The sequence below is a fragment of the Taurulus bubalis genome, assembly GCF_910589615.1.
Source record: "Taurulus bubalis genome assembly, chromosome: 12".
NCBI lineage: Eukaryota > Metazoa > Chordata > Actinopteri > Perciformes > Cottidae > Taurulus > Taurulus bubalis.
Genome location: NC_136600.1, coordinates 27,672,491 through 27,697,508, shown reverse-complemented (window position 1 = coordinate 27,697,508; position 25,018 = coordinate 27,672,491). Strand labels below are relative to the sequence as shown.

General features: G+C 39.5%; 3 protein-coding genes across 3 annotated transcripts; 1 reads left to right on the top strand and 2 right to left on the bottom strand.

The window, feature by feature from the left end:
- Window positions 1–3,438: 3,438 nt before the first annotated feature.
- On the bottom strand, window positions 3,439–8,141 carry LOC306744453 (uncharacterized protein). The gene is made up of 5 exons (XM_079227090.1): window positions 7,992–8,141; window positions 6,236–6,333; window positions 5,480–5,976; window positions 4,769–4,901; window positions 3,439–4,523 (listed from the first exon to the last, which is right to left on the bottom strand). Exons 2-5 carry the CDS (start codon window positions 6,303–6,305, stop codon window positions 3,847–3,849), a joined length of 1,377 nt encoding a protein of 458 aa, XP_079083216.1. The 5' UTR covers window positions 6,306–6,333; window positions 7,992–8,141; the 3' UTR covers window positions 3,439–3,846.
- Window positions 8,142–8,494: 353 nt separating this feature from the next.
- Window positions 8,495–12,426, bottom strand: mrps12 (mitochondrial ribosomal protein S12). The gene is made up of 3 exons (XM_079227627.1): window positions 12,249–12,426; window positions 10,429–10,479; window positions 8,495–9,064 (listed from the first exon to the last, which is right to left on the bottom strand). The coding sequence occupies exons 2-3, from the start codon at window positions 10,475–10,477 to the stop codon at window positions 8,682–8,684; spliced, it is 432 nt and encodes a 143-aa protein (XP_079083753.1). The 5' UTR covers window positions 10,478–10,479; window positions 12,249–12,426; the 3' UTR covers window positions 8,495–8,681.
- A 1,354-nt stretch (window positions 12,427–13,780) lies between these two features.
- On the top strand, window positions 13,781–24,436 carry LOC306744752 (ectonucleotide pyrophosphatase/phosphodiesterase family member 7; the record flags this gene model as incomplete). Its single annotated transcript, XM_079227433.1, has 5 exons — window positions 13,781–14,024; window positions 14,702–14,847; window positions 16,805–17,428; window positions 23,836–24,058; window positions 24,363–24,436. 5 exons carry the CDS (start codon window positions 13,781–13,783, stop codon window positions 24,434–24,436), a joined length of 1,311 nt encoding a protein of 436 aa, XP_079083559.1.
- Window positions 24,437–25,018: the final 582 nt, after the last annotated feature.

Below are 25,018 nucleotides of genomic sequence, written 5' to 3'. Positions count from 1 at the left end.
ATGTTCATATATTACTTTATTAACATAAACATGTTCATATATTACTGTATTAATATAAACATGTTCATATATTACTTTATTAACATAAACATGTTCATATATTACTTTATTAACATAAACATGTTCATATATTACTGTATTAATACAAACATGTTCATATATTACTGTATTAATACAAACATGTTCATATATTACTTTATTAATACAAACATGTTCATATATTACTGTATTAATACAAACATGTTCATATATTACTTTATTAACATAAACATGTTCATATATTACTTTATTAACATAAACATGTTCATATATTACTTTATTAATATAAACATGTTCATATATTATTTTATTAATATAAACATGTTCATATATTACTTTATTATACTGCGGGTGGTGGGGGTAGACTCGTCCACCATCTTCTGGATCACTGACTACCTCACAGGCAGACCACAGTGTGTCAGAATGGGCCGTGTGCTGTCTGGGACGGTGGTCGGTGATGCTGGAGCCCCACAGGGAACTGTTCTGTCTCCCTTCCTGTTCACCCTGTACACCACTGACTTCCAGTACAACACACAGTCATGCCATCTGCAGAAGTTCTCTGATGACTCTGCAGTGGCCGGGTGTATTAGGGATGGACGGGAGGAGGAGGACAGGGCAGTGGTGAGTGACTTTGTGGAGTGGACCGGAGAGAATCACCTGCTTCTGAACGTGGCCAAGACCAGAGAGATGGTGGTGGACTTCAGGAGGAAGACGACGGCTCCTAGACCTCTGAGTGTTCTGGGAGAGGACGTGGACATAGTGGAGGAGTACAGGTACCTGGTGTCTCATCACATGGAGGAGTACAGGTACCTGGTGTCTCATCACCTGGTGGAGGAGTACAGGTACCTGGTGTCTCATCACATGGTGGAGGAGTACAGGTACCTGGTGTCTCATCACATGGAGGAGTACAGGTACCTGGTGTCTCATCACCTGGAGGAGGAGTACAGGTACCTGGTGTCTCATCACATGGAGGAGTACAGGTACCTGGTGTCTCATCACATGGAGGAGTACAGGTACCTGGTGTCTCATCACATGGAGGAGGAGTACAGGTACCAGGTGTTTCCATCGACAGCCGACTGAACTGGAAGGCCAACATCAACGCTGTGTACAAGAAGGGGATGAGTCGACTCTTTTTCCTGAGGAAGCTTGGATCCTTCAATGTGTGCAGAAGATGCTGGAGATGTTCTACCAGTCGGTGGTGTCCAGCGCCCTGTACTTCTCCATCGTCTGCTGGGGAGCAGCATTGGAGCCGGTGACACCAACAGACTTAACAAGCTAGTGAAGAAGGCTCCATCATCGGCTGCAAGCAGGAGTTTCTGGAGCAGGTGGTGGAGAGGAGGACGCTGAAGAAACTACTGTCCATATTGGACAACCTGGACGACCCTCTCTACCACCTGCTGCAGGGCCATATATATATATATATATATATATATATATATATATATATATATATATATATATATATATATATATATATAACCACCCTCTCTACCACCTGCTGCAGGGCCATATATATATATATATATATATATATATATATATATATATATATATATATATATATATATATATATAACCACCCTCTCTACCACCTGCTGCAGGGCCATATATATATATATATATATATATATATATATATATAACCACCCTCTCTACCACCTGCTGCAGGGCCATATATATATATATATATATATATATATATATATATATATATATATATATATATATATATATATAACCACCCTCTCTACCACCTGCTGCAGGGCCATATATATATATATATATATATATATATATATATATATATATATATATATATATATATATATATAACCACCCTCTCTACCACCTGCTGCAGGGCCATATATATATATATATATATATATATATATATATATATATATATATATATATAACCACCCTCTCTACCACCTGCTGCAGGGCCATATATATATATATATATATATATATATATATATATATATATATATATAACCACCCTCTCTACCACCTGCTGCAGGGCCATATATATATATATATATATATATATATATATATATATATATATATATATATATATAACCACCCTCTCTACCACCTGCTGCAGGGCCATATATATATATATATATATATATATATATATATATATATATATATATATATATATATAACCACCCTCTCTACCACCTGCTGCAGGGCCATATATATATATATATATATATATATATATATATATATATATATATATATATATATATATATAACCACCCTCTCTACCACCTGCTGCAGGGCCATATATATATATATATATATATATATATATATATATATAACCACCCTCTCTACCACCTGCTGCAGGGCCATATATATATATATATATATGTATATATATATATATATATATATAACCACCCTCTCTACCACCTGCTGCAGGGCCAGAGGAGCACTTTCTCCAACAGGTTCCTCATGCTCCGCTGCACCAAGGACCGTACAGGAGAACATTCCTGCCGTCAGCTATACGGCTTTACAACAAGTCACCGCCTGCTAGTTCCTCTGTGGATTAATTCATCACTGTAACATATATATTTTGCACTGTGCACTCTGTTTATCTAGTTTACTTATTTACTTAATTAATGAATACACTCTTCAGCTGTAAATATAAATATATTTCATTCCAGTTAGTTGTATTCTATTCTATTTTATTCTATTATATATATATATATACATAACTTTATTTTAATTTGTATATATCTCTCATCCCTGTTGCTTCTTTATATATTTGATCTTTTATCTTGTGTGTCTACTGATGACGGCAAAAAATGTTCCCCTTGGGGATTAATAAAGTATTCATTCATTCATTATTCATTCATATTACTTTAACATAAACATGTTCATATATTACTTTCACATAAACATGTTCATATATTACTTTATTAATATAAATATGTTCATATATTACTTTATTAATGAGTGTTCGAGTCTCTTGAGTCCCACAATTCATAGCAACGTGACTTTAAACAGTTACCATAGAAACGTAAAGAAAGGACACGTGTTCAGTCGGTTTTATTACATTTAATTTATTATATTTTACACAGAATTATTCAAACATTTATTTTTTAGGAACCTGAGCCCCACCTGGCTTACAGGCAGTGGACCCCTCTAGTCCACAGGGGGCGCCAGAAGCCCTCTAGTCCACAGGGGGCGCCAGAAGCCCTCTAGTCCACAGGGGGCGCCAGAAGCCCTCTAGTCCACAGGGGGCGCCAGAAGCCCTCTAGTCCACAGGGGGCGCCAGGACCCCTCTAGTCCACAGGGGGCGCCAGAAGCCCTCTAGTCCACAGGGGGCGCCAGAAGCCCTCTAGTCCACAGGGGGCGCCAGGACCCCTCTAGTCCACAGGGGGCGCCAGAAGCCCTCTAGTCCACAGGGGGCGCCAGAAGCCCTCTAGTCCACAGGGGGCGCCAGGACCCCTCTAGTCCACAGGGGGCGCCAGAAGCCCTCTAGTCCACAGGGGGCGCCAGGACCCCTCTAGTCCACAGGGGGCGCCAGAAGCCCCGGTTAAACATTGACATTCCTACATCACATGATGAACTGAATGAACTAACTGGTCTGAAGACATTAAATATATCGGTTACACGTGAGACTCAGTGATGTCAGTGACTTGAAAACAGAACTCAGTCTGACCTCCACGTGTCCTTGATCAAGGCACCTTCCTGTGGACAGTCTTTATGCTAAGCTAGGCTAACAACGTCCTGATAGCAGCTCCGTCTCTGGTTCACCTCCTGTTGGTTCTCTGCTCAGCAGACTCCCAGTCAGACCTCTGGGTTCTCCGTGTCAGAGGAACCCTCCTGGGGCTTCTTCATGCACTTGCTGAAGATGGGGTTCTGCGGGTCAGAGGAACCCTCCTGGTGCTTCTTCATGTGCTTGCTGAAGATGGGGTTCTGCGGGTCAGAGGAACCCTCCTGGTGCTTCTTCATGTGCTTGCTGAAGTGGCGGGCCCCGCTCAGGTCCTTCTGGCACAGGGTGCAGAAGTACGGCCGTGTGGCGGCGTGCACGTCCACGTGGTAGCTGAGCTCCAGCGCGCGGCTGAAGCTCTTGCTGCACAGCGGACACGGGAACCGAACCCCCGAGTGCGCGAGCTGGTGGGTCTTCAGGGAGCTGTGCCGCTTGAAGGTCTTGAGGCAGTCGGGGCACCTGAAGGGCCGGGCCTCGCTGTGGACCTTCTGGTGCCGGCGCAGCGCGCTGGAGAACGTGAAGCTCTTGCCGCAGCGACCGCAGCTGAAGGGCTTCTCCCCGCTGTGGGTTCTGCGGTGCTCCGTCATGTGGACCTGCTGGGTGAAGGTCTTGCTGCAGGTGGGGCACTGGAAGGGACGTTCTCCGGAGTGGACCCTCAGGTGCTTCTGCAGCCCCGACGCCTTGAAGCAGTCGCGGCCACAAACGGGGCAGCAGTGCTTCTTCTTCCCGTCGGCCTCTGAGCCGCCATCTTGTTCTGCCACACACACACGTTACACATAAATTATAGTAAATCACATATTACATTGTAAATATTATATACTAAATCATATATTATGTACTAAATCATATATCGGGGTCTTGGCATGGGGGTCAGGAGCAGTGCCCATAGAGTGCTGAACTATTGGGTATCACACCACTGGACAGGAGGCTCCGCCCCTCGGGTTCAGGAGGAGCAGGACTACTGGGGTCCTGGAAACCGGACTAGGGATCAGCACTCACTCGGAGGTCTCCAGTCCTCTTCCTCTCCGTCAGAGTTTATCAAACCGCTGACGTCCTCCTGGTCCCCGTGGTTACCAGGTGGAGGGCCGTCCTGGTCCACAGGTGGAGGTCTGGTAGAAAGGTCCTCTGAGTCCTGGAGACAAGAAGACAAAATGGCCGTTTCTCAATATGCGTTGTGTCCTCGTGGACTTGTGTGTCATGTGACTCAACAATACTGTTGAGTCACAGAATGTAATTATAGGAGGTTTTCAGGCGAGAAGTCAGTTGTTTAAGCGTCAAATCTGTGGTCGCTTTGTCAAGAATCAGCCGACTTAAAAAGATACGCTGACGATATGAGGTTCAGCTCGCGGGACGGCTGATCCCTGCAGCACCAGGACCGGTATATATTATAATATACATCTCTTATAATTATGAATACATTCTAGATAAAAGTGGATCTGGTCTCATCAGGTCCTCCGTAGTGGATCCGAGTGTCTCCTGGTCCTTTCTGCTCAGAGACCGGGTTCATTAAGTCTGATGCTGACTTACTGAAGGGTTCATGGAGGGTCAACATGTCTGAGGGACTCAAACCCTCTACGATGTGACAGGGACAGAACCAAACCCTCCTGCAGCTTTAAGACCCTCAAGAACAGGAAGTGGTCTCCTGGTTGTGGCGGAGGAGGGTCACCTGATCCCGTCTGACCAATCACAGTGCGCCTTGGTGTGACTCACCTCTTTGCCCTCAGTTTGCGTCTGCAGGTGCCCCCTCAGCAGGTCTGGCCGGTTGACGCTCTCGGTGCAGTGCATGGCCGCGCTGGCCTGCCCCTCAGTGTGGAGGCGCTGGTCCTGCCCCTCAGTGTGGAGGCGCTGGTCCTGCCCCTCAGTGTGGAGGCGCTGGTCCTGCCCCTCAGTGTGGAGGCGCTGGTCCTGCCCCTCAGTGTGGAGGCGCTGGTCCTGCCCCTCAGTGTGGAGGCGCTGGTCCTGCCCCTCAGTGTGGAGGCGCTGGTCCTGCCCCTCAGTGTGGAGGCGCTGGTCCTGCCCCTCAGTGTGGAGGCGCTGGTGCGTGGCCGCGCTGGCCTTCCTGGTGAAGCGCTGGCCGCACACGGAGCAGCCGTACGGCTTCACGCCGGCGTGCATGCTCACGTGGTCGGCCAGCCGGGACGGCCGGGAGAACATGCGGCCGCATTCCAAACAGCTGTGACGAGCGGGCCGCTTCAGGGCTGCTGCTCCTGTAGACAAGACGCAGGGCTGTGTAACCCTTTGATGGACTCCTGATCAGATGTGGCCTCATCAATATGAGTATTGATCAGATGTGGCCTCATCAATATGAGTATTGATCAGATGTGGCCTCATCAATATGAGTATTGATCAGATGTGGCCTCATCAATATGAGTATTGATCATATTACAGGTTTCATTTGATCAAAGAGTAAAAACTACATTCACATGAAAACAGTTTTTAACGTTTGACATTGAGTTGACCTCTGACCTTCAGCGGCCCCATGAGGACACGCCTCTTCCTCTTCCTCCTGGTCTGTTTCCACTTCCACTGAATTCATCTCATAGTCTGCTCCTTCTCTCCAAAGCCTGTGAGACAAGACAGAGGGAATACAAAGGTAGTACAAATACCACACTGTAAAAATACTCTGTTTCAGTAAAAGTACTACTACCACACTGTAAAAATACTGTTTCTATAATAATATAAATAAATAAATATAATAATGTTCCTTGAGTATAAGCAGTACGATGCAGTACAGTTAACAACAAGTACTGTTTTTATTCAACTGAGCTTTTCATTATTAACTAATTATTATTGTCACAACTAAACATTTAATAAAGACTTGCTAACAGGAAAGCCCAACACGTTGATCACAAAAGGTAGTGATGTAGATCACAATAATTAGAGCCTCTAAAATATATATACATATAGGGCTGGGCAAGTTAACGCAGCAAACTATTAACGGCGTTAATTATTTGATCATGCGTTAACACTTTTTTTGGTTTTTGTGCATTGGAGGGGCTTCATGCTGCCGCTCACAGGTGCTGCACTTTAATCTCTCCCAGACGTCGTAGTTCAGACCTGGGCATCTTACAGCTCTCAGCCCGGCCCGCGCGAGGTCAATCAAAAAAGAAAAATACAACAGCACTGCTTTTACTCTGAAGGAGATTTACGGATGCGCGCGCTCTTCCGCAGCCTCACAGACCGGCTTGTTGCCAACAGACTGAAGCACGTCTTGTTCTGTAGTTTCTGTCCTCAGCGAGCACAGAGCGCTCACAGGAGCCTCGCGCTGCAGTGTCCAAATCCAGATGAACATTAATCTTGCAAAGCCGGCGCTGAGATACCCGTCAGCTGTCCTTCACATCTCCACCTCATCCAACCAGACTTCAGTGCTCTTGTTCAAGACAACACATACTGGACTTTTCTCTGAGTAAGAACAACTGAACTGAACAAGATCAAAATACTGATTTCTTTTGTATGAAGTTAATCAATTGCTGGTCTTTAACATTCATCTTTAAGGTTAGCAACAAACTGAATGTCAGAATGGGAAAGAAAGGTGATTTAAGCAATTTTGAGCGTGGCATGGTTGTTGGTGCCAGACGGGCCGGTCTGAGTATTTCACAATCTGCTCAGTTACTGAGATTTTCACGCACAACCATTTCATGGGTACATGGTGGGTACATGGTGGGTACATGGTGGGTACCCACCATGTACCCACCATGTACCCACCATGTACCCACCATGTACCCACCATGTACCATCCTCTGATGGCTACTTCCAGCAGGATAATGCACCATGTCACAAAGCTCCAATCATTTCTAAAGAATGCTTTCAGCACCTTGTTGAATCAATGCCACGTAGAATTAAGGCAGTTCTGAAGGCGAAAGGGCGTCAAACACAGTATTAGTATGGTGTTCCTAATAATCCTTTAGGTGAGTGTATACGCACACACGTGTATATATATATATATATATATATATACACATACATATATTTATATATACATATATATTTATATAATATACATATATTTAAATATACATATATAATATACCTCTCTCTATATATATATATATATATATATATATATATATATATATATAGATATAGATAAATATACATTATATTATTTATTTATATTTATATATACGAGCTAACCGAAGCTAGCGCTGAAGCTAACACTGAAGCTAGCTCGCTCACCGTAAACTAAAGCCTTAACGTTCACGGAATCACACAGAACACGTACCGGGTCTCGGGACGGGGTACCAGGCCGTCAGAAGAAGACCCAGCAGTCAGTCTGAAGGACGGAACCGGGACTCACGTCCTGAACGCCGCTACGCCGCCATGAGCGACACCTGTGGTCTTCCGGTCCGGACCGGAACCAGAACCCGGCCTCGGGACGACCTGCCTCGGCAGGCCGGCAGGGGAGTCAGGCTGCAGGGACAGGACGCGGGACACGACCTGACCGCCGGGACGCGCAGGTGAACTCACCCAGCACGTCTTCCTCGCTCAGCATTGTGGGTAGCAGCTGCTCACGTCACGCTCGGTGCTGCCGCTGCTGGCCGGAAGCTGAGCTACAACAACATTGTTTTCTATGTACGTTAAGATATATTTTATATATGTACTTATTCATGACTGTTTACCAGTTAATATATTTATATATATGTATATATAAATACAAAATAAATTATATGCAAAATATTAATATATAACTTCATATCCTATATCAAAACCAGAAACAGCTTCATGGATCGATGACTTTATTCAGGAACATGAAGCATGACAGTATAAGTACACGTTGGGCCTTGATCCACGATGTGACCTCCGCTTGACCTTCAGCACGAAGAGCGTCTCCATACTGTAGTCCATGTGGTGACGTCTCCGATCACACGCAGGTGTGTTGATGTATTTATTTATGGTGTGTTGATGACCATCTCTACTGTTTCTTCTTCACCACGTGAGCACAGTCATATTTGCCTCTCACGACCTTGAGCTTGACCCCGGGGAGGTCCTGCGTCCGCCCCCCCTCCACCAGCACAACGTTGTGCTCCTGCAGGTTGTGTCCCTCCCCGGGGATGAAGGCCACCGCCTCCTTCCCGTTGGACAGGCGCACGCGAGCGCACTTCCTGTTGGCGGAGTTGGGCTTCTTGGGCTTCCGAATCATGGTCTTCAGGACCACCGCCTTCAGCTGCGGCCGGCCGAACGTGGCGCCGACGGACTTGGGAGGCGGTTTGGGTTTCCCCTGGCGGTGCATCTGGTTGAGGGTGGCCATGGTCCTGGAGAGGACGGGACCCGTCCAGGCAGATGCATGCTGGGACGCTGCAGAGACCAGAAGGAACAGAAAGCGTCTCAATCTCTTCAATTTTGTTTCTGAGGATTCAGGTTTTAGTCACAATAACATTGTATCGTAACTTAAGCATCGTGATAATATCGTATCGTAACTTAAGCATCGTGATAATATCGCAATGTGACTTAAGTATTGTGATAATACCGTAATATGACTTAAGCATCGTGATAATATCGTATCGTAACTTAAGTATTGTGATAATATCGTAACTTAAGCATCGTGATAATATCGTAATGTGACTTAAGTATTGTGATAATATCGTATCGTAACTTAAGCATCGTGATAATATCGTATCGTAACTTAAGCATTGTGATAATATCGTATCGTAACTTAAGTATTGTGATAATATCGTATCGTAACTTAAGTATTGTGATAATATCGTATCGTAACTTAAGCATCGTGATAATATCGTATCGTAACTTAAGCATCGTGATAATATCGTATCGTAACTTAAGCATTGTGATAATATCGTATCGTAACTTAAGTATTGTGATAATATCGTATCGTAACTTAAGTATTGTGATAATATCGTATCGTAACTGAAGCATTGTGATAATATCGTATCGTAACTTAAGTATTGTGATAATATCGTATCGTAACTTAAGCATCGTGATAATATCGTAATGTGACTTATGTATTGTGATAATATCGTAATGTGACTTAAGCATCGTGATAATATCGTATCGTAACTTAAGCATTGTGATAATATCGTATCGTGACTTAAGTATTGTGATAATATCGTAATGTGACTTAAGCATCGTGATAATATCGTATCGTAACTTAAGCATTGTGATATTATCGTATCGTAACTTAAGTATTGTGATAACATCGTATCGTAACTTAAGCATCGTGATAATATCGTAATGTGACTTAAGTATTGTGATAATATCGTAATGTGACTTAAGCATCGTGATAATATCGTAATGTGACTTAAGCATCGTGAGAATATCGAAATGTGACTTAAGCATCGTGATAATATCGTAATGTGACTTAAGCATCGTGAGAATATCGAAATGTAACTTAAGCATTGTGATTATATCGTAATGTGACTTAAGCATCGTGATAATATCGTATCGTGACTTAAGTATTGTGATAATATCGTATCGTAACTTAAGCATCGTGATAATATCGTATCGTAAGTTAAGCATCGTGATAATATCATATCGTAACTTAAGTATTGTGATAATATCGTAATGTGACTCAAGCATCGTGATAATATCGTATCGTAACTTAAGCATCGTGATAATATCGTATCGTAACTTAAGTATTGTGATAATATCGTAATGTGACTTAAGCATCGTGATAATATCGTATCGTGGGACTCTGGTAAACTCACCTTGCAGCAGTGATGTCAGCGCCGGTCTCAAGCTCCACAGTGAAGACATGTCTGAATCAAACCAGAGGACATGAAGAAGAAACACTAGTTATGAAACATGTAAACACACACACACCTAGTGTAAATACATGTAAACACAGCTAGTGTAAATACATGTAAACACAGCTAGTGTAAATACATGTAAACACACACACCTAGTGTAAATACATGTAAACACACCTAGTGTAAATACATGTGTACTGTAATGTGCATCATGTGTACTGTAACATGTACATGTATATAATGTATATAACGTGTACATGTACACCTTGTGTACTGTAACGTGTACATGTATATAATGTGTATAACGTGTACATGTATATAATGTGTATAACGTGTACATGTATATAGCGTGTACATGTATATAATGTGTATAACGTGTACACGTATATAGCGTGTACATGTATATAATGTGTATAACGTGTACATGTATATAGCGTGTACATGTATATAATGTGTATAACGTGTACACGTATATAGCGTGTACATGTATATAGCGTGTACATGTATATAATGTGTATAACGTGTACACGTATATAGCGTGTACATGTATATAATGTGTATAACGTGTACACGTATATAATGTGTATAACGTGTACACGTATATAATGTATATAACGTGTACACGTATATAATGTATACAACGTGTACACGTATATAATGTATACAACGTGTACATGTATATAATGTATACAACGTGTGCATGTATATAATGTATATAACGTGTACATGTATATAATGTGTATAACGTGTACATGTATATAATGTATATAACGTGTGCATGTATATAATGTATACAACGTGTACATGTATATAATGTGTATAACGTGTACATGTATATCATGTATATAACGTGTACATGTATATAATGTATACAACGTGTACATGTACACCTTGTGTACTGTAACGTGTACATGTATATAATGTGTATAACGTGTGCATGTATATAATGTATACAACGTGTACATGTATATAATGTGTATAACGTGTACATGTATATAATGTATATAACGTGTACACGTATATAATGTATATAACGTGTACACGTACACTTTGTGTACTGTAACGTGTACATGTATATAATGTGTATAACGTGTACATGTATATAATGTATATAACGTGTACATGTATATAATGTGTATAACGTGTACATGTATATAATGTGTATAACGTGTACATGTATATAACGTGTGCATGTATATAATGTATACAACGTGTACATGTATATAATGTGTATAACGTGTACATGTATATAATGTATATAACGTGTACACGTATATAATGTATATAACGTGTACACGTACACTTTGTGTACTGTAACGTGTACATGTATATAATGTGTATAACGTGTACATGTATATAATGTATATAACGTGTACATGTATATAATGTGTATAACGTGTACATGTATATAATGTATATAACGTGTGCATGTATATAATGTATACAACGTGTACATGTACACCTTGTGTACTGTAACGTGTACATGTATATAATGTGTATAACGTGTACATGTATATAATGTATATAACGTGTACACGTATATAATGTACACAAAGTGTACACGTACACTTTGTGTACAGTAACGTGTACATGTATATAATGTGTATAACGTGTACATGTATATAATGTATACAACGTGTACATGTACACCTTGTGTACTGTAACGTGTACATGTATATAATGTGTATAACGTGTACATGTATATCATGTATATAACGTGTGCATGTACACCGTATGTGTCCTCCTAGAGCACAGCAGAGGTCACGTGGTCTTCTTACCGCTTCCGGGTTCGCGTCAGACCTTCAGGTCCTCATGCAGCAGAAGATATGATGTAATCCTTATGATAATAATATGAAGTAATCCTTATGATAATAATATGTAATCCTTGATCTGGACCTGAAGACCTCCTGGAGAACAAACCAACGGCGTTCTGTCCAACGTTAACGGGATCAGGAGGACTCGTGACCCGGAAGTCATTCGGTTAAGTGCTTCCGGATTTCTCTCTTACCAAAATAAGAGCCGTCTTCATATATGTATTATTTATAAAAATAATATATAATCATTTTATAATAGTATATGTGATATATAATATGTATTATACATTATTTATATATATACATATATACATATACATATACATATATACATATATACATATATATATATATATACATACATACATACATACATACATATACATACATACATATACACATATATATATATACATACATACACACACACATATATATATATATACATATATATATACATATATACATATATACACACATATATATATATATACATATATATATACATATATACATATATACACACATATATATATATATATACACACATATATACATATATATATATATATACACATATATATATATACACATATATATATATATATATATATATATATGTATATATATATATATATATATATATGCGTATATGTATATATATATGTATATATATATATATGTATATGTATATATATATATGTATATGTATATATATGTATATATATATATATATATGTATATGTATGTATATGTATATATATATGTATATATATATATGTATATATGTATATATATATATATATATATATATATATATATATATATATATATATATATATAATTAATATATATATTAATTATATATATTAATATATATATATATATATATCATTCATATATATTAATGATATATATATATTAATAATATATATATCAATTATTAATATATTCTATCTATAATATACATTATGTATATATAATATATATGTAGATTCCCGCTGCAGTAATAGAGGAGCAACACGTGACTGATGATGATTCATGTTCATGACATCATCTCAGAGAGAACTTCGTCCTCGTGCTCAGAAGGCCGACGCATCGGAAATAAATACAAAGCTTTTAATTTCCTGAGGTCACATGACGAGAACCGTTGTCTCCATGACAACCGGACCTTGAGCTGACCTTGTAATCGTCACGGAGATGACCTTGACCTCCAAGTGTTTTTTGTCGATTGACGACCTTTTTGTTTATTGTGTCGTGTTGTTATTTATTGTCACGACGTCATTGAACATGTAAACGGCAGGTTATGTATTAAAAACGTTCAGCTCTGTTAATGTCACCCTGTATAAACATAATAAACCGGAGGCAGTAAATGAGCCGCTATCAGCCGGGTCCACCTGATAGGACCAGTCGAAGGTCTGGAGCGCTCAGCTGATCTGTAATCAGTCCGGTTAAAGAGGTGCGCTGCAGGTGAGCCTCACACAGGTGAAGAGACGATGAAGACGCACCTCCTCCTCCTCCTCGCCGCGCTTGTCAGCACCGCCGCCGCCACGCCGCTGAGCAAGGCAGCGCGGAGGAACCGGCTGCTGCTGATCTCCTTCGACGGCTTCCGCTGGGACTACGACCAGGACGTGGACACGCCGCACCTGGACCGGCTGCTGCAGGACGGCGTCAAGGCCAAGTACCTGACGCCGCCCATGCTCACCATGACCAGCCCGTCTCACTTCACCACCGTCACCGGTAACCGCTGCTGCTAGTGCTGCTAGTGCTACTGAGGCTAGAACTACACAGTACTCTGTAGTCCTAGTCTCAGTACCCTGTAGTCCTAGTCTCAGTACCCTGTAGTCCTAGCCTCAGTACCCTGTAGTCCTAGTCTCAGTACCCTGTAGTCCTAGTCTCAGTACCCTGTAGTCCTAGCCTCAGTACCCTGTAGTCCTAGCCTCAGTACCCTGTAGTCCTAGTCTCAGTACCCTGTAGTCCTAGTCTCAGTACCCTGTAGTCCTAGCCTCAGTACCCTGTAGTCCTAGTCTCAGTACCCTGTAGTCCTAGTCTCAGTACCCTGTAGTCCTAGTCTCAGTACCCTGTAGTCCTAGCCTCAGTACCCTGTAGTCCTAGCCTCAGTACCCTGTAGTCCTAGCCTCAGTACCCTGTAGTCCTAGCCTCAGTACCCTGTAGTCCTAGTCTCAGTACCCTGTAGTCCTAGTCTCAGTTATTTAACAGCGGCGTTTAGTTGTCTGATATATGAACCAGGTCAGTGAACGCCCCTCTGGTGGATCCTAGGAGTCTAAAGGAGAAGGCCTCCCCAGGACTTAGTGGTGGAGACAGGAAGTCATGTGACTTTTACTTCTGCTGATTGCCGTCAGCAACGTTACGGGACTTCCTGCTAACGAGAGAAACGCTTGCTGTCCCGTTGTCAGGCCGATGGGTGGAGGATCACGAAGTCGTCCACAACATGATGTTCAACGCCAAGACCAACCTGAAGGTTCCTCACAAGCAGACTCTGACCAGATCGGAGTGGTGGGACAACGGAGTTCTGCCCATATGGATCACAGCTCAGAACCAGGTGAGAAGCAACGTGGATACCGTATGATCACAGTAGTTTAGACCAGATGGAAGTATAAAGTACTAGAGTACTGAGGCTAGAACCCTCTTCAGTAGGAACCAATGGGCTGAGAGCTGAGAGCCGCAGACAGCAAGTCAGAGAGGGAGGACGAGGGGTTCGAGCCCCCGGTCCTGTATCAGAGGATGAGCTTCATGAAGACAAGAAGACTCCTCTGACCAGAAAGACCCAAACAGGATTGTTGAAGTTATTAAAACATCAAACATATGAGGTCACACAGAAAGTTTGATCAGAACTGATGTTGGTTGATCTAACAGAATGCATGAAGTTATTATTATTCAGCTGAACGAGCCACGTCTGCACCTCCAGAAATGAGAAAATAAAATACGATATTCTAATCGACTGAATCCAATGCAGCGCTTAAAGCTCAATCAATATTCTAAAGAAACCAATTTATGAAGTGGGGAAGTCTCCGTTAAAGATGAACATACAATGAGTTCTTTTCATTCTGGCCCACAACATTCCTGTTGTTGTTCATTATCACCAACCTGCTCAGGTTCTCTGTTCTCTACCTGTTCAGGTTCTCTGTTCTCTACCTGCTCAGGTTCTCTGTTCTCTACCTGCTCAGGTACTCTGTTCTCTACCTGCTCAGGTTCTCTGTTCTCTACCTGCTCAGGTTCTCTGTTCTCTACCTGCTCAGGTTCTCTGTTCTCTACCTGCTCAGGTACTCTGTTCTCTACCTGCTCAGGTTCTCTGTTCTCTACCTGCTCAGGTTCTCTACCTGTTCAGGTTCTCTGTTCTCTACCTGCTCAGGTTCTCTACCTGTTCAGGTTCTCTGTTCTCTACCTGTCAAGTTCTGGCTTTGGACCTATCCGCCTCCCCACTTGATAGGGATTGGTGCATCTACCCGGATTTAAACTGGGTTTCACTCAGAATGACGACAACTTTCTCCTTTTTCTTTCTCCTTTTATTTTGGAGTCAAGCCACTGCAGTCATTTTCGTTCGAGCCATATGGCAACGAAATTGGTGAAAAACCTTTGCAGAGAAAACAGAAAACCCCCATTTCAAATATGCCAGCAAAGAAAACCACTCTTTCCAATTTGCACCCGTGCATTCTGCATAAGCACACAACCTACCTTCACCACCTACAGATCCCCAGCTGTGCTTCCACCAACATGTACATTGCAAACAATATAACGAGACACCAGACAATCAACCTAAGACAAACTCAACCATTTAACCCCAACGATATCTGTCCCAAACAATTCACCCCTGCACACGTGAGCGCGCTGCGGAGCCCCATGACGTCGCTGACGCTCCCGCACTGGCGGTGAAAGTGAAAGTCAAACAGTCAGTCAGCGTTCAGAATTTGCCTCTTACCGGCTGCCTCTCCGGACTTGTCGATGCCCCGTTATTGCCGCAGATCATCTGCTGCGTACTCTCTTTTTTCGCGGCGTTTGCTCCCCGCCCTCTTAAGTGCGCCCCGTGGTTATTTCCGGTCTATAAGCTCCGCCCCGTTTTTCAATTACTTTGCTTACTTCCCACCTCTCCGTTCCTATTTTATGTTTTACTTTCTATTTATCTTATTTCTGCTAGAAAGTCTAAACACGTTTGACTTGACACTACCTGTTCATGTTCTCTGTTCTCTACCTGTTCATGTTCTCTGTTCTCTACCTGTTCATGTTCTCTGTTCTCTACCTGTTCATGTTCTCTGTTCTCTACCTGTTCATGTTCTCTGTTCTCTACCTGTTCAGGTTCTCTGTTCTCTACCTGTTCATGTTCTCTGTTCTCTACCTGTTCAGGTACTCGGTTCTCTACCTGCTGGTAAACATAGTGGAGTATTTAGAGACAGATATAAGAGCTAAAAGAGAGAATATTGGATATAAATTCACCAGGTGACTGGAACACAAAGACTTCACCTTGATGTCACCTTTGTGTTCTTTTCCGGTCTTGGTTTCAGGGTCTGAAAACGGCGTCCTTCTACTACCCTGGGGGCGGGGCCAACTACAGAGGCCAGGTGGTCGACCGCGTGATCGTGGAGGAATCGGGTCACCCAGACGACAACGAGACAGAATGGCGCCAAAACGTCGACACCGTGATGCGCTGGTTCTCCGAGGAGGACTTCCACCTGGTGACACTGTACTACGGCGAGCCGGACAACGTGGGCCACGCCAAGGGGCCGGACCACCCGGACAGGAAAAGCATCGTCCGCCAGATCGACCGCACCGTCGGCTACCTGAGGGAGGCCATCGGCCGGCACAGCCTGAACGACAGCCTGAACGTCATCATCACCTCGGACCACGGCATGACAACCGTCAAGAAGCGGCCGCAGGTGGACGAGATCGTCCTCAACGGGTACCTCAACCTACTGAAGCTCGCCAGCTTCGAGATCCTGGACTACGGCGGGTTTGGCATCCTGACGCCGCGGCCCGGCAAGGAGCAGGAAGTGTTCGACGCGCTGTCCAACGCGCCCAACCTAACGGTCTACAAGAAGGACGAGCTTCCCGAGAGCTTCCACCTCGCCAGGAGCGAGCGGCTTCCTCCCATCGTGGTCGTCGCAGATCTGGGATTCAACCTGAACTCCGTGAGTTCGATCCTCAACCCGCTGACGCGCCAACAATTCAGAGTTTCATTCTGTCTATCTGGGCTTTAGGACCAGTTAGGGCTGTGCGGTATACCGGTTACCAGTTTAAAGTATCCATACGGAAGGAATTTTTCATATCCCGTCATACCGGTGCATAGCCGTAACGAATGTTGTCTCTTTGGCATGCAGCAACATTTATTTTCCACAGCTGAGTGCGCAGCGGTCTGAGCTACTTATGTGTCATGGTTCAAACTTTAGTCATGTTCTAACTTTAGTCATGTTATAACTTTAGTCATGGTTCTAACTTTAGTCATGTTATAACTTTAGTCATGGTTCTAACTTTAGTCATGTTATAACTTTAGTCATGTTATAACTTTAGTCATGGTTCTAACTTTAGTCATGTTATAACTTTAGTCATGTTATAACTTTAGTCATGGTTCTAACTTTAGTCATGTTATAACTTTAGTCATGTTATAACTTTAGTCATGTTGTAACTTTAGTCATGGTTCTAACTTTAGTCATGTTCTAACTTTAGTCATGGTTATAACTTTAGTCATGGTTATAACTTTAGTCATGTTCTAACTTTAGTCATGTTCTAACTTTAGTCATGGTTCTAACTTTAGTCATGTTATAACTTTAGTCATGGTTATAACTTTAGTCATGGTTATAACTTTAGTCATGTTGTAACTTTAGTCATGTTGTAACTTTAGTCATGGTTCTAACTTTAGTCATGTTATAACTTTAGTCATGTTATAACTTTAGTCATGGTTCTAACTTTAGTCATGTTGTAACTTTAGTCATGGTTCTAACTTTAGTCATGGTTATAACTTTAGTCATGTTGTAACTTTAGTCATGGTTCTAAATTTAGTCATGTTCTAACTTTGTCATGTTCTAACTTTAGTCATGGTTCTAACTTTAGTCATGTTATAACTTTAGTCATGGTTACAACTTTAGTCATGTTCTAACTTTAGTCATGTTATAACTTTAGTCATGGTTATAACTTTAGTCATGTTGTAACTTTAGTCATGTTGTAACTTTAGTCATGGTTCTAACTTTAGTCATGTTATAACTTTAGTCATGGTTATAACTTTAGTCATGGTTATAACTTTAGTCATGTTATAACTTTAGTCATGGTTCTAACTTTAGTCATGTTATAACTTTAGTCATGGTTCTAACTTTAGTCATGTTATAACTTTAGTCATGTTATAACTTTAGTCATGGTTCTAACTTTAGTCATGTTCTAACTTTAGTCATGTTCTAACTTTAGTCATGGTTCTAACTTTAGTCATGTTCTAACTTTAGTCATGGTTGTAACTTTAGTCATGTTATAACTTTAGTCATGGTTATAACTTTAGTCATGGTTGTAACTTTAGTCATGTTGTAACTTTAGTCATGGTTCTAACTTTAGTCATGTTATAACTTTAGTCATGGTTCTAACTTTAGTCATGTTATAACTTTAGTCATGTTCTAACTTTAGTCATGGCTCTAACTTTAGTCATGTTATAACTTTAGTCATGGTTATAACTTTAGTCATGGTTGTAACTTTAGTCATGTTGTAACTTTAGTCATGTTGTAACTTTAGTCATGTTGTAACTTTAGTCATGTTGTAACTTTAGTCATGGTTCTAACTTTAGTCATGTTATAACTTTAGTCATGTTATAACTTTAGTCATGGTTCTAACTTTAGTCATGTTGTAACTTTAGTCATGGTTCTAACTTTAGTCATGGTTATAACTTTAGTCATGTTGTAACTTTAGTCATGGTTCTAAATTTAGTCATGTTCTAACTTTAGTCATGTTCTAACTTTAGTCATGGTTCTAACTTTAGTCATGTTATAACTTTAGTCATGGTTATAACTTTAGTCATGTTGTAACTTTAGTCATGTTATAACTTTAGTCATGGTTATAACTTTAGTCATGTTGTAACTTTAGTCATGTTGTAACTTTAGTCATGGTTCTAACTTTAGTCATGTTATAACTTTAGTCATGGTTATAACTTTAGTCATGGTTCTAACTTTAGTCATGTTATAACTTTAGTCATGGTTCTAACTTTAGTCATGTTATAACTTTAGTCATGGTTCTAACTTTAGTCATGTTATAACTTTAGTCATGTTATAACTTTAGTCATGTTATAACTTTAGTCATGTTCTAACTTTAGTCATGGTTCTAACTTTAGTCATGTTATAACTTTAGTCATGGTTATAACTTTAGTCATGTTCTAACTTTAGTCATGTTATAACTTTAGTCATGGTTATAACTTTAGTCATGTTCTAACTTTAGTCATGTTGTAACTTTAGTCATGTTCTAACTTTAGTCATGTTATAACTTTAGTCATGGTTATAACTTTAGTCAAGGTTCTAACTTTAGTCATGTTGTAACTTTAGTCATGGTTCTAACTTTAGTCATGTTATAACTTTAGTCATGTTATAACTTTAGTCATGGTTCTAACTTTAGTCATGGTTCTAACTTTAGTCATGTTATAACTTTAGTCATGTTCTAACTTTAGTCATGGTTCTAACTTTAGTCATGTTCTAACTTTAGTCATGGTTATAACTTTAGTCATGTTATAACTTTAGTCATGTTATAACTTTAGTCATGGTTCTAACTTTAGTCATGTTATAACTTTAGTCATGTTATAACTTTAGTCATGTTGTAACTTTAGTCATGGTTCTAACTTTAGTCATGTTCTAACTTTAGTCATGGTTATAACTTTAGTCATGGTTATAACTTTAGTCATGTTCTAACTTTAGTCATGTTCTAACTTTAGTCATGGTTCTAACTTTAGTCATGTTAAAACTTTAGTCATGGTTATAACTTTAGTCATGGTTGTAACTTTAGTCATGTTGTAACTTTAGTCATGTTGTAACTTTAGTCATGGTTATAACTTTAGTCATGTTCTAACTTTAGTCATGTTCTAACTTTAGTCATGGTTATAACTTTAGTCATGTTCTAACTTTAGTCATGGTTCTAACTTTAGTCATGGTTATAACTTTAGTCATGTTGTAACTTTAGTCATGGTTCTAAATTTAGTCATGTTCTAACTTTAGTCATGGTTACAACTTTAGTCATGGTTCTAACTTTAGTCATGTTCTAACTTTAGTCATGGTTATAACTTTAGTCATGTTCTAACTTTAGTCATGTTATAACTTTAGTCATGGTTATAACTTTAGTCATGTTCTAACTTTAGTCATGTTGTAACTTTAGTCATGGTTATAACTTTAGTCATGTTATAACTTTAGTCATGGTTATAACTTTAGTCATGGTTATAACTTTAGTCATGTTATAACTTTAGTCATGTTGTAACTTTAGTCATGGTTCTAACTTTAGTCATGTTCTATCTTTAGTCATGGTTATAACTTTAGTCATGGTTATAACTTTAGTCATGTTCTAACTTTAGTCATGGTTCTAACTTTAGTCATGTTATAACTTTAGTCATGTTCTAACTTTAGTCATGGTTCTAACTTTAGTCATGTTATAACTTTAGTCATGGTTATAACTTTAGTCATGTTCTAACTTTAGTCATGTTGTAACTTTAGTCATGTTCTAACTTTAGTCATGTTATAACTTTAGTCATGGTTATAACTTTAGTCATGTTATAACTTTAGTCATGTTGTAACTTTAGTCATGGTTGTAACTTTAGTCATGTTATCACTTTAGTCATGTTATACCTTTAGTCATGGTTCTATCTTTAGTCATCTTATAACCTTAGTCATGGTTCTAACTTTAGTCATGGTTCTAACTTTAGTCATGGTTATAACTTTAGTCATGTTCTAACTTTAGTCATGTTCTAACTTTAGTCATGGTTATAACTTTCGTCATGGTTATAACTTTAGTCATGTTATAACTTTAGTCATGTTCTAACTTTAGTCATGGTTATAACTTTAGTCATGGTTATAACTTTAGTCATGGTTATAACTTTAGTCATGTTCTAACTTTAGTCATGTTGTAACTTTAGTCATGGTTCTAACTTTAGTCATGTTATAACTTTAGTCATGGTTATAGCTTTAGTCATGGTTATAGCTTCAGTCATGTTCTAACTTTAGTCATGTTGTAACTTTAGTCATGTTATAACTTTAGTCATGTTATAACTTTAGTCATGGTTCTAACTTTAGTCATGTTCTAACTTTAGTCATGTTATAACTTTAGTCATGGTTCTAACTTTAGTCATGTTATAACTTTAGTCATGGTTATAACTTTAGTCATGGTTATAACTTTAGTCATGTTATAACTTTAGTCATGGTTATAACTTTAGTCATGGTTATAACTTTAGTCATGTTCTAACTTTAGTCATGTTCTAACTTTAGTCATGGTCCTAACTTTAGTCATGTTATAACTTTAGTCATGGTTATAACTTTAGTCATGGTTCTAACTTTAGTCATGTTATAACTGTAGTCATGGTTCTAACTTTAGTCATGTTATAACTTTAGTCATGGTTCTAACTTTAGTCATGTTATAACTTTAGTCATGGTTATAACTTTAGTCATGGTTATAACTTTAGTCATGTTCTAACTTTAGTCATGGTTCTAACTTTAGTCATGTTATAACTTTAGTCATGGTTATAACTTTAGTCATGTTCTAACTTTAGTCATGTTGTAACTTTAGTCATGGTTCTAACTTTAGTCATGTTATAACTTTAGTCATGGTTATAACTTTAGTCATGGTTCTAACTTTAGTCATGTTATAACTTTAGTCATGGTTCTAACTTTAGTCATGTTATAACTTTAGTCATGGTTCTAACTTTAGTCATGTTCTAACTTTAGTCATGTTATAACTTTAGTCATGGTTCTAACTTTAGTCATGTTATAACTTTAGTCATGGTTATAACTTTAGTCATGGTTATAACTTCAGTCATGTTCTAACTTTAGTCATGTTCTAACTTTAGTCATGGTTATAACTTGAGTCATGGTTATAACTTTAGTCATGGTTCTAACTTTAGTCATGTTATAACTTTAGTCATGTTTTAACTTTAGTCATGGTTCTAACTTTAGTCATGTTATAACTTTAGTCATGGTTATAACTTTAGTCATGGTTATAACTTTAGTCATGTTCTAACTTTAGTCATGTTCTAACTTTAGTCATGGTCCTAACTTTAGTCATGTTATAACTTTAGTCATGGTTATAACTTTAGTCATGGTTCTAACTTTAGTCATGTTATAACTGTAGTCATGGTTCTAACTTTAGTCATGTTATAACTTTAGTCATGGTTCTAACTTTAGTCATGTTATAACTTTAGTCATGGTTATAACTTTAGTCATGGTTATAACTTTAGTCATGTTCTAACTTTAGTCATGGTTCTAACTTTAGTCATGTTATAACTTTAGTCATGGTTATAACTTTAGTCATGTTCTAACTTTAGTCATGTTGTAACTTTAGTCATGGTTCTAACTTTAGTCATGTTATAACTTTAGTCATGGTTATAGCTTTAGTCATGGTTATAGCTTCAGTCATGTTCTAACTTTAGTCATGTTGTAACTTTAGTCATGGTTGTAACTTTAGTCATGTTCTAACTTTAGTCATGTTATAACTTTAGTCATGTTCTAACTTTAGTCATGGTTCTAACTTTAGTCATGTTATAACTTTAGTCATGGTTCTATCTTTAGTCATGTTCTAACTTTAGTCATGGTTATAACTTTAGTCATGTTCTAACTTTAGTCATGTTATAACTTTAGTCATGGTTCTAAGTTTAGTCATGCTTATAACTTCAGTCATGGTTATAACTTTAGTCATGGTTGTAACTTTAGTCCTGTTGTAACTTTAGTCATGTTGTAAGTTTAGTCATGTTGTAACTTTAGTCATGGTTCTAAGTTTAGTCATGTTATAACTTTAGTCATGGTTATAACTTTAGTCATGGTTGTAACTTTAGTCATGTTGTGACTTTAGTCATGTTGTAACTTTAGTCATGTTCTAACTTTAGTCATGGTTATAACTTTAGTCATGGTGATAACTTTATAACAACGATTAATGACCCACAACTAACACTCATGAACAGGTAAAACATCACGACACAACAGTTTGTGAAATAAACAATTTGTAACACTAATAATTGTACATTTATAAAATTACACCGCCGAACTGCATGCTGGGTAAAGCTCGGCCACTATCACAACAAGAAGAAACTTTGTCGCAGGAAGAGACAGACCCTGTTTTTTTCCACCTACATTCCCCTGGGTCCTAAGTCCCTCCACGTTTATCTTCCTAACACTCTCTATGTGTCAACATACAAACAGCTGCTCACCGCTCTAACAGCTGTTCAGTTGACCGGTGGTCCTTTTCGGCATCAATGAATGAATGCGTTTACTGTAAAAAAAATACCGTGATATGAATTTATGGGCATACCGCCCAGGCCTAGGACCAGTCGTCAGTGAGGTCAAAGTTCAGAATGCAGGTTGTGACGCAGTTTGTCTCCCAGAGGTTCATCGTCTACGTGAACAAAGGCGACCACGGCTACCACAGCGGAGAGATGGACATGAAGACCATCTTCAGGGCCTTCGGACCCGACTTCAAGAAGAACTTCCTGTCCGAGCCGTTCGACAGCATCCACATTTACCCTCTGATGTGCAAAGTGCTGCAGATCCACCCGGCGCCGCACAACGGCTCTCTGGCCGTCACCGAGGAGCTACTGCTGCCCGGCGGTGAGTCGATGACGTCATCACAACTTTAAAACCTCATGTACATTCACTCCTGCATTGTACTTGAGTACCTTTGAAGTACTCAAGGACCAATATGTCATGCTACATTATACTTGTAAGTTCCTCTGATACTCAAAGAATACACTTTTTACTCAATGAAACAATTTACAAATAAAAGAAATGGGTGTAAAATAAGAACGGAGGTGTTTTTGAGGGTTAAAGGTCACGTGACACATCGCGTATCATTAGTACTAACAGTAGTACTCATAGTACTGTGAATTCATCAGAGTACTTCATGTAGTTTCAGGTGGATCACAGAGGTCTGGCCTGTCGGTCACTCTGCTGCTGTCGATGCTGCTCTTCATGTTCACTGAGCTGTAACAGATCCAGGATCAGGTCTGCAGAGCCCGGATCAGGTCTGCAGATCCAGGATTAGGTCTGCAGAGCCCGGATCAGGTTCTCCTTGTCTGAAACGGATCTCATGTATAATGAAGTATTATAGGTAGTATTTATGCACGGTACTATGTTGCAGTAGAAGTACATGTCAGTGATCTGTTGAAAACGTATTCATTGACTCAAGAGATCAAAGTCGACAAGTTCAGAGGTCACATGACTGATTACAGCTGGGGAGTAAATAAAGAGACTGTGTGGAAATACTGCCTCACTTCTTATTTTATTATTTTATGTATGATTTATATATATATATAGAAAGAGAGAATTGTGTACAATATATAAAATATAAATTATGTATTATATTATTTATATTATTGAACAGGTGACAGAAGAGTTTCACTCTGCAGTTTGATCACTTTAATAAACAGGTCACATTTATTATTTATGAACAGATTAAGTCAAAACCTGCTGTTTCATGAAAGCAGGAGAAAAAAAGTAAAACAATCAAATTTAACTTTACTCTGCTGTGATTGGTGCTTCAGCTGCCAATCACAGCACAGCAGTAAAAAC

What these genes read in the sequence shown, in the direction of transcription:
- LOC306744453 (XM_079227090.1), bottom strand. Translation starts at nt 6,305, where the DNA reads ATGAATTCAGTGGAAGTGGAAACAGACCAGGAGGAAGAGGAAGAGGCG. An exon ending in CGCAAACTGAGGGCAAAGAG is followed by an intron (nt 4,902 to 5,479) that starts GTGAGTCACACC and finishes TCTTGTCTCCAG; the next exon opens with GACTCAGAGGACCTTTCTAC. An exon ending in AGAGGACTGGAGACCTCCGA is followed by an intron (nt 4,524 to 4,768) that starts GTGAGTGCTGAT and finishes TGTGTGTGGCAG; the next exon opens with AACAAGATGGCGGCTCAGAG.
- mrps12 (XM_079227627.1), bottom strand. Translation starts at nt 10,477, where the DNA reads ATGTCTTCACTGTGGAGCTTGAGACCGGCGCTGACATCACTGCTGCAA. An exon ending in GCTGACATCACTGCTGCAAG is followed by an intron (nt 9,065 to 10,428) that starts GTGAGTTTACCA and finishes TGGTCTCTGCAG; the next exon opens with CGTCCCAGCATGCATCTGCC.